General features: G+C 51.0%; 1 protein-coding gene across 1 annotated transcript in view; it reads left to right on the top strand.

The window, feature by feature from the left end:
* PIDD1 (p53-induced death domain protein 1) overlaps positions 1-16,085 on the top strand; it is an 80,802-nt gene that overhangs the window by 61,005 nt on the left and 3,712 nt on the right. Inside the window, exons 11-17 of the mRNA XM_038765380.1 lie at positions 97-262; positions 3,976-4,111; positions 6,024-6,174; positions 6,273-6,396; positions 8,453-8,571; positions 10,044-10,151; positions 11,587-11,792. Coding sequence (XP_038621308.1) covers positions 97-262; positions 3,976-4,111; positions 6,024-6,174; positions 6,273-6,396; positions 8,453-8,571; positions 10,044-10,151; positions 11,587-11,792 — 1,010 coding nt within the window. The remainder of the gene's footprint in view (positions 1-96; positions 263-3,975; positions 4,112-6,023; positions 6,175-6,272; positions 6,397-8,452; positions 8,572-10,043; positions 10,152-11,586; positions 11,793-16,085) is intronic.

Below are 16,085 nucleotides of genomic sequence, written 5' to 3'. Positions count from 1 at the left end.
ATGCCGTCATCATCATCATCAGAGGGGTCCAGGAAGGGGCTCCGTGTGGCCCCCGGACGACGGCCGGAGACCCCCCGCTTTCCTCCCTCGGGACAGGTGCTGCCACTTTCGGCCCGGGAGCTTCGCGCGGTGCGGGCGGTGACGGGGGAGCGGGCGGCCGCCGCCGGCCCCCTGGTCCGCCTGGTCCAGGACCACCCCCCTCCTCAGCCGCCCTTCCTCCGGCCCGTGCGGGTCCAGCTGCCCCTGCCCCCGGGGGTCCGAGGTGAGTGCCCCGCGGGGGACGGGACGCCCGGGACCCTTGGCCTGGCGGGTGACGGAGAGGGCCCGCGGGAGAGGCCTTGGACCGGGCCCGTGGGTTCAAATCCCGGCTCCGCCGCTTGTCCCCCCCCATCTTACCTCCTTCCCTTCCCCACAGTACCTGTATATATGTATATATGGTTGTACATATTTATTACTCTGTTTATTTATTTATTTATTTATTTTACTTGTACATTTCTATCCTATTTATTTTATTTTGTTGGTATGTTTGGTTCTGTTCTCTGTCTCCCCCTTTTAGACTGTGAGCCCACTGTTGGGTAGGGACTGTCTCTATGTGTTGCCAATTTGTACTTCCCAAGCGCTTAGTACAGTGCTCTGCACATAGTAAGCGCTCAATAAATACGATTGATTGATTGATTGATTGATTGTCAGCTGGGCGACTTTGGGCAAGTAATAATAATAATAATGGCATTTGTTAAGCCATTAACAAATTTGTTAAGTACTTCCCAAGCGCTTAGTACAGTGCTCTGCACACAGTAAGCGCTCAATAAAGCTCACCCCCGGCCCACGTCATCCCCCGGGCCTGGAATGCCCTCCCTCTGCCCATCCTCCAAGCTCGCTCTCTTCCTCCTTTCAAGGCCCTACTGAGAGCTCACCTCCTCCAGGAGGCCTTCCCACACTCAGCCCCTTCCTTCCTCTCCCCCTCGTCCCCCTCCCCATCCCCCCATCTTACCTCCTTCCCTTCCCCACAGCACCTGTATAGATGTATATGTGTTTGTACATATTTATTTCTCTACTTATTTATTTTACTTGTACATATCTCTTCTATTTATTTTAGTTTGTTAGTGTGTTTGGTTTTGTTCTCTGTCTCCTCCTTTTAGACTGTGAGCCCACTGTTGGGTAGGGACTGTCTCTAGATGTTGCCAACTTGTACTTCCCAAGCGCTTAGTCCAGTGCTCTGCACACAGTAAGCGCTCAATAAATACGATTGATGATGGTGATGTATCTATGTTTGTACATATTTATTACTCTATTTATTTTACTTGTACGTATCTATTCTATTTATTTTATTTTGTTAGTATGCTTGGTTTTGTTCTCTGTCTCCCCCTTTTAGACTGCGAGCCCACTGTTGGGTAGGGACTGTCTCTAGATGTTGCCAACTTGTACTTCCCAAGCGCTTAGTCCAGTGCTCTGCACACAGTAAGCGCTCAATAAATACGATTGATGATGGTGATGTATATATGTTTGTACATATTTATTACTCTATTTATTTTGCTTGTACCTATCTATTCTATTTATTTTATTTTGTTCGTATGTTTGGTTTTGTTCTCTGTCTCCCCATTTTAGACTGTGAGCCCACTGTTGGGTAGGGACTGTCTCTATATGTTGCCAACTTGTACTTCCCAAGCGCTTAGTACAGAGCTCTGCACACAGTAAGCACTCAATAAATACGACTGATGATGATGATGATGAATAAATACGATTGATTGATTGCTTAAGCACTTACTATGTGCAATGCACTGTTCTAAGCGCTGGGGAGGGGAAACAAGGTAACGAGGTTGTCCCACGTGGGGCTCACAGTCTTAATCCCCATTTGACAGATGAGGTCACTGAGGCTCAGAGAAGTGAAGTGACTTACCCAAGGTCACACAGCAGACATGTGGCGGAGCCGGGATTCGAACCCACTCCCTCTGACTCCCAAGCCCGGGCTCTTTCCACTGAGCCACGCTGCTTCTCCAAGTCACTTCACTTCTCCGTGGCTCGGTGGAAAGAGCGAGGGCTTGGGAGTCAGAGGTCATGGCTTCGAATCCCGGCTCCGCCACTTGTCAGCTGGGTGGCCTTGGGCAAGCCACTTGACTTCTCTGGGCCTCAGTTACCTCATCTGTAAAACGGGGATTAAGACTGTGAGCCCCAAGTGGGACAACCTGATCACTTTGTTGTCCCCTCCAGCACTTAGAACAGTGCTTTGCACAGACTGTAAGCCCACTGTTGGGTAGGGACTGTCTCTATATGTTGCCAATTTGTACTTCCCAAGCGCTTAGTACAGTGCTCTGCACATAGTAAGTGCTCAATAAATACGATTGATGATAATGATGATAGTAAGAGCTTAACGACACCACCATTATTATTATTATTATTCTCTGTGCCTCAGTTACCTCATCTGTAAAATGGAGATTAAGACTGTGAGCCCCACGTGGACAACCTGATCACCCTGTAACCTCCCCAGTGCTTAGAACAGTGCTTTGCACATAGTAAGCGCTTAATAAATGCCATTATTATTATTATTATTACTCTGCAGTCCCTCCCCCTCCACATCCCCACCCCCCACCCCTCCTGCCATCCCAGGGTATTTGGAGAAGCCGCGTGGCTCAGTGGAGACAGCCCGGGCTTTGGAGTCAGAGGGCGTGGGTTCGAATCCCGGCTCTGCCAATTGTCAGCTGCGTGACTTTGGGCAAGTCACTTCACTTCTCTGGGCCTCAGCCACCTCATCTGTAAAGTGGGGGTTAAGACTGTGAGCCCCCCGTGGGACAACCTGATCACGTTGTAACCTCCCCAGCGCTTAGAACAGTGCTTTGCACATAGTAAGCGCTTAATAAATGCCCTTATTATTATTCTTCTCTGGGCCTCAGTGACCTCGTCTGTAATTGTGAGCCCCCGTGGGACAACCTCATCACCTTGTAACCTCCCCAGAGCTTAGAACAGTGCTATGCACATAGCAGCACATACCAGAGAAGCCGCGTGGCTCAGTGGAAAGAGCCCGGGCTTTGGAGTCAGAGGTCATGGGTTCAAATCCCAGCTCCTCCATTGTCAGCTGGTGACTTTGGGCAAGCCACTTAATTTCTCTGTGCCTCAGTTACCTCATCTGTCAAATGGGGATGAAGCCTGTGAGCCCCACGGGGAACAACCTGATCACCTTGTAACCTCCCCAGCGCTTGGAACAGCGCTTTGCACGTAGTAAGCGCTTAATAAATCATCATCATCAGTCGTATTTATTGGGCGCTTACTGTGTGCAGAGCACTGTACTAAACGCTTGGGAAGGACAAGTTGGCAACATATAATCATCATCATCGTCATCAATCGTATTTATTGAGCGCTTACTGTGTGCAGAGCACTGTACTAAGCGCTTGGGAAGTACAAATTGGCAACATATAGAGACAGTCCCTACCCAACAGTGGGCTCACAGTCTAAAAACATATAATGTTGCCAACATATATTATATATGTTAATTGGCAACATATAGAGACAGTCCCTACCCAACAGTGGGCTCACAGTCTAAAAACATATAATGTTGCCAACATATATTATATATGTTAATTGGCAACATATAGAGACAGTCCCTACCCAACAGTGGGCTCACAGTCTAAAAACATATAATGTTGCCAACATATATATTATATTATATATGTTATTAATATTATATTAATATGTTATAGTTTATAATATATTATATTTATTATATATTATATTATATATGTATTATATGTTATATATATTATATATTAACATACATATTATAACATATAATGATGGCATTAATAAATGCCATCGTTATTATTATATGCACATAGGAAGGGCTTAATAAATGCCATTATTTTTATTATTGATGCCCCCCGGGGTCCCCAGGGAGGGGAGGGGGTGGGAGAAAAGGGTGGCTAATTCCCAGGGAGGGGCCGACGGAGGAAAGGGCCGTGGGCTGACCCCGGGTCCCCGCCCCAGGCCTGACGCTGGACCGCTCCTGCCTGCACCTGCTGCACGGGGACCTGCGGGGCCACACCTGGGATGACGTCACGGGCCAGGTGCACCTGGAACTCACCCACCTGTACGCCCTCTTCGAGGTCTCCCACTTCTCCTGGTCAGTCCTCCCCTCGCCATCCCCCCACCGAGGCCCCGGGGCTTGAGGGGTGGGGGGCAGACGGGCAGGGGGGTTTAGACTGTGAGCCCACTGTTGGGTAGGGACTGTCTCTATGTGTTGCCAATTTGTACTTCCCAAGCGCTTAGTACAGTGCTCTGCACATAGTAAGCGCTCAATAAATATGATTGATTGATTTGGGCTGGCTCTGCAGCAGCATCCAATCAATCAATCAATCAACTCTGGGCACACCCGGACCATGGGATAGGACTTGGATGGGTTGATGTCACTTTCAAGAAGCAGCATGGCTCAGTGGAAAGAACCCAGGCTTGGGAGCCAGAGGTCAGGGGTTCGTTCTTTCTTTCTTTCAATCGTATCTATTGAGCGCTTACTGTGTGCAGAGCACGGCACTAAGCGCTTGGGAAGTCCAAGTCGGCAACACAGAGAGACGGTCCCTACCCAACGACGGGCTCACAGTCTAGAAGGGGGAGACGGACAACAAAACATCATCAATTGTATTTATTGAGCGCTTACTGTGTGCAGAGCACTGGACTAAGCACTTGGGAAGTACAAGTTGGCAACATATAGAGACAGTCATCATCACCATCAATCGTATGTATTGAGCGCTTACTATGTGCAGAGCACTGGACTAAGTGCTTGGGAAGTACAAGTTGGCAGCATCTAGAGACAGTCCCTACCCAACAACGGGCTCACAGTCTAAAAGGGGGAGACGGAGAACAAAACGAAACATACTAACAAAATAAAATAAATAGAATAGATATGTACAAGTAAAATAAGTAAATAAATAAATAGAGTAATAAATATGTACAAACATACAAAACAAAACATGTGGACGGGTGTCAAGTCATGTGTGTTTAGCTATAATTCTGTTCATTCATTCATTCATTCATTCAATCGTATTTATTGAGCGCTTACTGTGTGCAGAGCACTGGACTAAGCGCTTGGGAAGTACAAGGCGGCAACATTGAGAGACGGTCCCTACCCAGCAACGGGCTCACAGTCTAGAAGGGGGAGACAGACAACAAAACAAAACATGGGGACGGGTGTCAAGTCATGTGTGTTTAGCTATAATTCTATTCATTCATTCATTCAATCGTATTTATTGAGCCCTTACTGTGTGCAGAGCACTGGACTAAGAGCTTGGGAAGTCCAAGTAGGCAACATCTAGAGACGGTCCCTACCCAACAACGGGCTCACAGTCTAGAAAGGGGAGAGAGACAACAAAACAAAACATAGGGACAGGTGTCAAGTCATGTGTGTTTAGCTATAATTCTATTCATTCATTCATTCATTCAGTCGTATTTATTGAGCGCTTACTGTGTGCAGAGCACTGGACTAAGCGCTTGGGAAGTCCAAGTCGGCAACATCTAGAGACGGTCCCTACCCAACAGCGGGCTCACAGTCTAGAAGGGGGAGCCAGACAACAAAACAAAATATGTGGACAGGTGTCAAGTCATCAACAGAATTAAAGCTAAATGCACATCAGGGTTCTAGTCCCGGCTCTGCCACTCGTCAGCTGTGTGACTTTGGGCAAGTCACTTCACTTCTCTGGGCCTCAGTTCCCTCATCTGTCAAGTGGGGATTAAGACTGTGAGCCCCACATGGGACAACCTGACCACCTTGTATCCCCCGCCAGTGCTTAGAACAGTGTTTCACACAGAGCCCAGTGTTGGGTAGGGACTGTCTCTATATGTTGCCAACTTGTACTTCCCAAGCACAGTGCTCTGCACACAGTAAGCGCTCAATAAATACGATTGATTGATTGATAGTAAGCGTTTAACAAATGCCATTATTATTATTATTAGAGGCTGAGCTTACAGTCACCCCTGGGTTCCGTTCCCCGAGGGCCCCGCGCCCTCCTTGGCCCCCGGCCCGCTCCCCGTCCCCCCCGCAGGTACTGGCTGTGGTACACCACCAAGACGTACATCGGAGGCATCGCCCGGAAGGTATACGAGCGCCTGCGCTTGTACCGGGTGAACTTCATCGCCCTGCAGAGGAAGCGGGATCCCGAGCAGGTGCTGCTTCAGTGCGTCCCCAACCACAAGGTGGGCTCCCCGCCCTCCCCCCGGCCCCCGGACGGTCCCCCGCCCCCATCCCCGTCACCCCCGTCTGAGGCCTCGGGGCCCTCCATCTTGTCCGGCAGGTGGACCCCACCCTGCAGAAGCTGCAAGGCCGCTACCGGGGCCCTGAGCCCTCCGACATCGTGGACATGTTCGAGGGGGAGCAGTTCTTCGCCGCCTTCGAGCGTGGCATCAACATCGACTCCGGTAAGGGCCTGCGCTGCCCTGCCCTTCTCGCCTCTCCATTCTGCCCCACATTTCCCCTCCTCTTCTTCATCCCCTCGTCCCTCTTCTCCCTCTGCCCTGCGTCCCTCCTCCCCTTGTCTTTCCTCTCCCTCCTCCCCTTGTCCCTCCTCTCCCTCATCCCTCTTCATCCCCTCATCCCTCCTCTCCTTCATCCCCCATCCCTCCTTTCTTTCATGCCCTTGTCCCTCATCTCCTTCATCCCATCTCCATCAAAACCTTCATTCCTCTTCTCCTTCATGCCTTTGCCCCACCTCTCCCTTCTCCCCTCATCCCTCCTCTCCTTCATCCTCACATCCCTCCTCTCCTTCATCCTCACATCCCTCCTCTCCTTCATGCCTTTGTCCCTCATCTCCTTCATCCCCTCGTCCCTCCTCTCCCTCAAACCCTCATTCCTGTTCTCCTTCATTCCCTCGTCTCTCTTCCCCTTCACACCCTCGTCCCTCCTCTTTCACCCCGTCACCCCTCCTCTCCTTCATGCCCTTGCCCCTCCTCTCCCTTCTCCCCTCATCCCTCCTCTCCTTCATCCACACATCCTTCTTCTCCTTCATGCCCTTGTCCCTTTTCTCCTTCATCCCCTCGTCCCTTCTCTCCCTCAAACCCTCATTCCTCTTCTCCTTCATGCCCTCATCCCTCCTCTCTCATCCCCTCATCCCTCCTCTCCTTCATGCCCTTGCCCCTCCTCTCCCTTCTCCCCTTATCCCTCCTCTTCTTTATCCTCACTTCGCTCCTCTCTTTCATGCCCCCTTTCATCTCCCTCAGAACCCTCCTTCCTCTTCACCTTCATGCCCTCGTCCCTCCTCTTTCATCCCCTCATCCCTTCTCTCCTTCATCCTCATGTCCCTCCTCTCCTTTATGCCCTTGTCCCTCATCTCCTTCATCCCCTCATTCCTCCTGTCCCTCAAACCCTCATTCCTTTTCTCCTTCACGCCCTCGTCTCTCCTCGCCTTACACCCTTGTCCCTCCTCTACTTCACAGCCTTGCTCCTCTTCTGCCCTCTTCCCTCATCCCTCCGCTCCTGCATCCCCTCATCCCTCCTCTCCTTTATCCTCACTTTCCTCCTCTCCTTCATGCCCTTGTCCCTCTTTTCCTTCATCCCCTTGTCCCTCCTCTCCCTCAAACCCTCAGTCCTTTTCTCCTTCACACCCTCATCTCTCCTGTCCCTCAAACCCTCATTCCTCTTCTCCTTCACGCCCTCGTCTCTCCTCACCTTCACACCCTTGTCCTTCCTCTCCTTTATTCCTTCATCCCTCCTCACCTTCATCCCCACATCCCTCCTCTCCTTCACGTTCTCGTCCCTCCTCTCCCTTCTCCCCTCATCCCTCCTCTCCTTCACATTCTCGTCCCTCCTCTCCCTTCTCCCCTCATCCCTCCTCTCCTTCATCTCCTTGTCCCTCCTCTCCTTCATGCCCTCGCCCCTCCTCTTCCTCCTCTCTGAAATTGTCCCTTGTCTCCCCCCTTGCTCCTTCCCTCTTCTTTCTCTTCCCCCGCCCCTCCTCTCTCCCAAACCTTCCTCAGTTGGTTACATTTACCCTCCCACCAGCCCAGTGAGGGATAGGAAGGGAAAGGGGCAGGGATTCTCATTCCCACTGTAGGGATGAGGCTCAGAGAGGTGAAATAATAATAACAACAATAATTGTCATATCCGTTAAGCGCTTTGTATGTGTCAAGCACTGAACTAAGCGCTGGGATGGATACAAGATAATCAAGTCCCACACGGGGCTCACAGTCCAAGCGGGAGGACAGGCACTAAATCCCCATTTTGCCGATGAGGGAACTGGGGCCCAGAGAAGCGAAGTGACTTACCCAAGGTCACCCAGCTGACAAGTGACAGAGCCGGGATGAGAACCCAGGTCCTCGGCCTCCCGGGCCCGGGCTCTTTCCACTGGGCCGAGCTGCTTCTCCGAACACTTCGGAGAAATATACAGGAAGCCCATGGCGGACAGTCCCCTGCATCCCAGCCTGGGGCATTCCCACCTGCCCCTCACCCCCGCCCCGCTCCCGACTCTCGTCTTCCCAGACCGCCCCGACTGCGAAGCAGGACGGATCTCGTTCGTCTTCTACTCCCACCTGAAGAACATGAAGGAGATCTACGTGTCCTCGGAGCGGGATCGCCAAAGCCAGGACGTGAAGGGGCAGGTATACTCTGGGGTCCCCTCACCCCCTTCTCCTGCCCCCCTCATTCCACGCCACCGTGGGAGGGCAGACCCAGTCTCCTTTGTGCCTACACACACCCATCAAAAGTGTTTACGCTGTGCTGAGCGCTTGGGATGCACATGGCTGCACGTATTTATTACTCTATTTATTTATTTATTTATTTATTTATTTTACTTGTACATTTCTATCCTATTTATTTTATTTTGTTGGTATGTTTGGTTTTGTTCTCTGTCTCCCCCTTTTAGACTGTGAGCCCACTGTTGGGTAGGGACTGTCTCTATGTGTTGCCAATTTGTACTTCCCAAGCGCTTAGTCCAGTGCTCTGCACATAGTAAGCGCTCAATAAATACGATTGATTGATTGATTGATTGATTGGGAGAGTCCTACGAAGTAGGTAGACACAATGATGATGGTATTTGTTAAGCGCTTACTAAGCGCCAGGCGCCGGACTAAGCGCTGGGGTGGATCCGAGCCAAACGGGTAGGACACGGTCCCTGTCCCACGTGGGGTTCACGGTCTTAATCCCCATTTTATAGATGAGGGAACTGAGGCCCAGAGGAGTGAAGTGACTTGGCCAAAGTCGCACAGCAGACCAGTGGCAGAGCTGGGACTAGAACCCAGGTCGTTCCGACTCTCGGGCCTGGTTTCGCCCGGGAGGCCACCGCTGCCAGTGAGGGAGACGACAGTCCCTGCCCTGCAGAAGGTTCCAGTCTACTGTGTGCCAAGCGCTGTGCTGAACGCTTGGGAGAGGACAGTAGAGTTATTCATTCGTTCATTCAATCGTATTTATTGAGCGCTTACTGTGTGCAGAGCACTGGACTAAGTGCTTGGAAAGTACAAGTTGGCAACGGATAGAGCCGGTCCCTACGGGGGAGACAGGCAACAAAACATATTAACAAAATAAAATGAATAGTAAATATTTGTTACTCTGTTGTACAAGTAAAATAAATAGAGTAACAAATCTGTACAAACATATATCCAGGTGCTGTGGGGAGGGGAAGGAGGTGAGGAGGAGGAGGGGGAGAGGGAGGACGGGGCTCAGTCTGGGAAGGCCTCCTGGAGGAGGTGAGCTCTCAGTAGGGCTTTGAAGGGATATACATCATCATCAATTGTATTTATTGAGCGCTTACTATGTGCAGATATATGTGTATACCTGTAATTAATTAATTTTGATTAATGTCTGCCTTCCCCTCTAGACTATGAGCTCGTCGTGGGTAAGGAATGTGTCTGCTGTTACCGTGTAGTAATAATAATAATAATAATGGCATTTATTAAGCGCTAACTATGTGCAAAGCACTGTTCCAAGCTGGGTAGGTTACAAGGTGATCAGGTTGTAGACACGCTCTCTGCCCTCCCTCTAAGTACTGACCGCCCAGCAAGGACTGGCGTCTTGCTGGGACCTCCAGTTCCAGCCTAATTCAGGGGGTCCGGGCCTCCCTGTCTCCGTGCGGCAGGTTTCCTTCTACCGCGGGGCCGTGCCCGCGGCGGTGCCCGAGGAGGCCGCCCGCCAGCGGAAAGGCCCTGACTCGCTGTGGCTCGCCACGCTGCCCATCAAGCTGCCCGTGAGTTGGGGAGGGGTGGTCCGGATGGGGCGGCCTGAGGGGTGGGCACGGATGGGGCAGTTCTGGGGGACTTGGGGGGGAGAGGGGGCATGGCCTGAGGGGGTGGTGCCCGGCTGGGCAGAACCAGTGCCAAGGGGAGGTTGGCACCAGAGTAATAATAACAATAATAATAATAATAATGATGACATTTATTAAGCGCTTACTATGTGCAAAGCACTGTTCTAAGCGCTGGGGGGGATCCAACGTCATGAGGTTGTCCCACATGGGGCTCACAGTCTTCATCCCCGTTTTCCGGATGAGGGAACTGAGGCCCAGAGAAGTGAAGTGATTCGCCCAAAGCTGACAAGTGGCGGAGCCGGGCTTTGAACCCACGACCTCGGACTCCAAAGCCCGGGCTCTTTTCCACTGAGCCACGCTGCTTCTCTATAATAATGGCATTTATTAAGCGCTTACTATGTGCAAAGCACTGCTCTAAGCACCGGGGAAGTTACAAGGTGATCAGGTTGTCCCACGGGGGGCTCAGAGTCTTCATCCCCATTTTCCAGATGAGGTCACTGAGGCCCAGAGAAGGGAAGTGACTTGCACAAAGTCACCCAGCTGACATGTGGCGGGGCCGGGATTTGAACCCATGACCTCTGACTCCAAAGCCCAGGCTCTTTTCCACTGAGCCATGCTGCTTCTCTATAATAATGGCATTTATTAAGCGCTTACTATGTGCAAAGCACTGTTCTAAGCACCGGGGAAGTTACAAGGTGATCAGGTTGTCCCATGGGGGGCTCAGAGTCTTCATCCCCATTTTCCAGATGAGGTCACTGAGGCCCAGAGAAGTGAAGTGACTTGCCCAAAGTCACCCAGCTGACATGTGGCAGAGCCGGGATTTGAACCCATGACCTCTGACTCCAAAGCCCGGACTCTTTCCACTGAGCCACGCTGCTTGTACAGAAAGTTTGGGTCCCCCAAACTGAGGCTGCCTGGGTGGGGAGCAGTGAGGGCCAGAGCAACGCAGGGTGGGGGTTGGTGGGCGGGGGGTCATCCTCATCATCGTCAATCGTATTTATTGAGCGCTTACTGTGTGCAGAGCACTGGACTAAGCCCTTGGGAAGTACAAATTGGCAACATATAGAGAAGCAGCGTGGCTCAGTGCAGAAGAGCCCGGGCTTTGGAGTCAGAGGTCATGGGTTCAAACCCCGGTTCCGCCAATTGTCAGCTGGGTGACTTTGGGCAAGTCACTTCACTTCTCCGGGCCTCAGTTCCCTCATCTGTAAAATGGGGACTGAGACTGTGAGCCCCCCGTGGGCCGACCTGATCACCTTGTAACCTCCCCAGCGCTTAGAACAGTGCTTTGTACATAGTAAGCACTTAATCAATGGCATTAGGATAGAGACAGTCCCTACGCAACGGCGGGCTCACCGTCCACCCCCGTTCTGCCCCCCAGAAGCTGAGGCTGGCCGGCGGGGAGGGGCCGGGCCCCCGGGCCGGCCCGGCTTTCCCCCCGCTCAACCTGGGAGACGAGGAGAGCGGCTATCTGACCCAGGCCAACCTGCTGACCGTCGCCGGCCGCATCGGGCCGGACTGGCAGACCGTGGGCCTGGGCCTCGGCCTGCCCTTCCGCCAGCTCGAGCGCATCCGTTACAACTACCCGTGAGCAGGGGGGCCGGGCGGGCGGGGGCGGCGGGCTCACTGACCGTCCGTCTGTGTATATGTGTGTGTGTGTGTCTGTTGGGTAGGGACTGTCTCTAGATGGTGCCAACTTGTACTTCCCAAGCGCTTAGTCCAGTGCTCTGCACACAGTAAGCGCTCAATAAATATGACTGATGATGATGATGATGTGTGAGAGAGAGAATGCCCCCAATCCCTCTGCCCATCCGCCGCGCTAGCTCTCTCCCTCCCTTTAAGGCCCTGCTGAGAGCTCACCTCCTCCAGGAGGCCTTCCCACACTCAGCCCCTTCCTTCCTCTCCCCCTCGTCCCCCTCTCCATCCCCCCCATCTTACCTCCTTCCCTTCCCCATAGCACCTGTATATATGTAGATATGTTTGTACATATTTATTACTCTATTTATTTATTTATTTATTTATTTTACTTGTGCATAGCTATTCTATTTATTTTATTTTGTTAGTATGCTTGGTTTTTTTCTCTGTCTCCCCCTTTTAGACTGTGAGCCCACTGTTGGGTAGGGACTGTCTCTATATGTTGCCAACTTGTACTTCCCAAGCGCTTAGTACAGTGCTCTGCACACAGTAAGCGCTCAATAAATACGATTGATGATGATGTGTGTGAGAGAGAGAGAGAGAGAGAGAGTCTATGGTCCTCTAATAGTAATAATAATAATAATGGCATTTATTAAGCGCTTACTACGTGCCAAGCACCGTTCTAAGCACTGGGGACGTTACAAGGCGATCAGGCTGTCCCACTGGGGGCTCCCAGTCTTCATCCCCATTGTACAGATGAGGGAACTGAGGCACAGAGAAGTGAAGTGACTTGCCCAAAGTCACACAGCTGACAATTGGCGGAGCCAGGATTTGAACCCATGACCTCTGACTCCAAATAATAATAATAATAATAATGATGATGATGGCATTTGTTAAGCGCTTACTATGTGCAGAGCACTGTTCTAAGTGCTGGGGGGGATACAAGGTGATCAGGTTGTCCCACGTGGGGCTCACAGTCTAAGACTGTGAGCCCACTGTTGGGTAGGGACCGTCTCTATATGTTGCCAACTTGTACTTCCCAAGCGCTTAGTACAGTGCTCTGCACACAGTAAGTGCTCAATAAATACGATTGATTGATTGATTGATTGATTGATCCATCCCCATTTTACAGATGAGGTAACTGAGGCTCAGAGAATTGAAGTGACTTGCCCAAGGTCACACAGCAGACACGTGGCGGAGTCGGGATTCGAACCCTTGACCTCGGACTCCAAAGCCCGGGCTCTTTCCACTGAGCTGCGCTGCTTCTCGACTGTAAGCTTCTCTAGACTGTAAGCTCCTTGTGAGCCGGGAATGTGTCTGTTACATTGCTATATTATCCTTTCCTTGGCACCTAGTAATAATAGTGATTATGTTTAATGATTATGGTCTTTAATAATAATGGTATTTAAGCGCTTACTATGTGCCAAGCACTGTTCTAAGCGGTGGGGTAGATCTCCCCCTTTTAGACTGTGAGCCCACTGTTGGGTAGGGACCGTCTCTATATGTTGCCAACTTGTACTTCCCAAGCGCTTAGTACAGTGCTCTGCACACAGTAAGCGCTCAATAAATACGATTGATGATGATGATGATGATACAAGGTAATCATGTTGTCCCCCGTGGGGCTCACAGTCTTCATCCTCATTTTACAGATGAGGTAACTGAGGCCCAGAGACGTGAAGGGGCTTGCCACAGGTCACACAGCAGACAAGTGGCGGAACTGGAATTAGAACCCACATCCTCTGACTCTCAAGTCCTGGCTGTTTCCACTAAACCACACTGCTTCTCTATTTGTTAAGCGCTTACTATGTGCCAAGCACTGAACTAAGCGCTGGGGTAGATACAAAATCATCAGGTCCCACAAGGGAGCTCACAATAAACACGGCGCTACTTTTCTTTGATGCTATTTGTTAAGCGCCTACTCTATGGAGAAGCGGCGTGGCTCAGTGGAAAGAGCCCGGGCTTTGGAGTCAGAGGTCATGGGTTCAAATCCCGGCTCCGCCAACTGTCAGCTGTGTGACTTTGGGCAAGTCACTTCACTTCTCTGGGCCTCAGTTCCCTCATCTGTCAAATGGGGATGAAGACTGTGAGCCCCCCGTGGGACAACCTGATCACCTTGTAACCTCTCCAGCGCTTAGAACAGTGCTTTGCACATAGTAAGCGCTCAATAAATGCTATTATTATTATTATTATGTCAGGCACTGTACTAAGCCCTGGGATCGAAACAAGCTCATCGGGTTGGACACAGTCTCTGTCCCACTTAAGCGCTTAGGGAAGCAACGTGGCTCAGTGGAAAGAGCACGAGCTTTGGAGTCAGAGGTCATGGGTTCGAATCCTGGTTCCGCCACATGTCTGCTGTCTGACCTTGGGCAAGTCACTTCACTTCTCTGAGCCTCAGTGACCTCATCTGTAAAATGGGGATTAAGACTGTGAGCCCCTCGTGGGGCAACCTGATCACCTTGTATCCCCCCCAGCACTTAGAACAGTGCTCTGCACATAGTAAGCGCTTAACAAATGCCATCATTATTATTATTAGCAGTAGTAGTACAGTGCTCACACAGTAAGCGCTCAATAAATGCGATTGATTGATTGATTGGGGCTCACAGTCTTAAACCCCATTTGACAGATGAGGTCATTGAGGGCCTGAGGAGGGATTGAAGGTCCCACAGCAGGCAAGCGGTGGGAGCGGAATTAGAACCCAGATCCTTTTGATTCCCAGACCTGGGATCTAACCCCTAGGCCGTGGCAGAGCTCTGCACACAGTAAGCGCTCAATAAATTCCACTGACAGAAAAAGAGAGAGAGAGAGAGAGCGCCTAGAATATGTGCCTAGGTGGAAGGTGTGAGTCTGCACATTTGTATGGGTGTGTAACTGTGGAGACGTGTGCGAAGCTGTGTGTTCACATGTGTGACTTGGGAGAAAAGGGCGTAATCCGTGTGCACATTTGTACCCGCGTTTGACCGGGAATGATAATGATACTAATAATGGCATTTATTAAGTGCTTACTATGTGCAAAGCACTGTTCTAAGCGCTGGGGAGGTTACAATCAATCAATCAATCGTATTCATTGAGCGCTTACTGTGTGCAGAGCACTGGACTAAGCACTTGGGAAGTCCAAGTTGGCAACATACAGAGACAGTCCCTACCCAACAGTGGGCTCACAGTCTAAAAGGTTACAAGTCAGTCAGTCAGTCATATTTATTGAGCGCTTACTGTGTGCAGAGCACTGGACTAAGCGCTTGGGAAGTACAAGTTGGCAACATCAATCAATCAATCGTATTTATTGAGCGCTTACTATGTGCAGAGCACTGTACTAAGCGCTTGGGAAGTACAAATTGGCAACATATAGAGACAGTCCCTACGCAACAGTGGGCTCACAGTCTAAAAGGGGGAGACAGAGAACAAAACCAAACATACTAACAAAATAAAATAAATAGGATAGATATGTACAAGTAAAATAAATAAATAAATAGAGTAATAAATATGTACAAACATATCTACATATATACAGGTGCTGTGGGGAAGGGAAGGAGGTAAGATGGGGGGATGGAGAGGGGGACGAGGGGGAGAGGAAGGAAGGGGCTCAGTGTGGGAAGGCCTCCTGGAGGAGGTGAGCTCTCAGCAGGGCCTTGAAGGGAGGAAGAGAGCTAGCTTGGCGGATGGGCAGAGGGATTGGGGGCATTCCAGGCCCCGGGGGAGGACGTGGGCCGGGGGTCAATGGCGGGACAGGCAAGAACGAGGCCTAACGGTGAGGAGAGTAGCGGTGGCAGAGGAGCGGAGGGTGCGGGATGGGCTGCAGAAGGAGAGACGGGACGGGAGGGAGGAGGGGGCGAGGGAATGGATGGACAGCCTGGAAGCCCAGGGTGAGGGGTTTCTGCCTGATGTGCAGATTGATTGGTAGCCACTGAAGATTTTTGAGGAGGGGAGTAACATGCCCAGAGCGTTTCTGGACAAAGACAATCCGGGCAGCAGCATGAAGTACTGATTGAAGTGGGGAGAGACACGAGGATGGGAGATCAGAGAGAAGGCTGATGCAGTAAAGCGCTGGGGAGGTTACAATCAATCAATCAATCATATTTATTGAGCGCTTACTGTGTGCAGAGCACTGTACTAAGCGCTTGGGAAGTACAAGTTGGCAACATATAGAGCCAGTCCCTACCCAACAGTGGGCTCACAGTCTAAAAGGTTACAAGGTAATCAGGGTGTCCCACTGGGAGCTCACAGTCTTAATCCCCGTTTTACAGATAA

Source organism: Tachyglossus aculeatus, chromosome 22 (assembly GCF_015852505.1).
Source record: "Tachyglossus aculeatus isolate mTacAcu1 chromosome 22, mTacAcu1.pri, whole genome shotgun sequence".
In the NCBI taxonomy this organism is placed as follows: domain Eukaryota; kingdom Metazoa; phylum Chordata; class Mammalia; order Monotremata; family Tachyglossidae; genus Tachyglossus; species Tachyglossus aculeatus.
The sequence above is the reverse complement of the archived record's forward strand: the minus strand, read 5'-3'. Positions and strand labels throughout refer to the sequence as shown.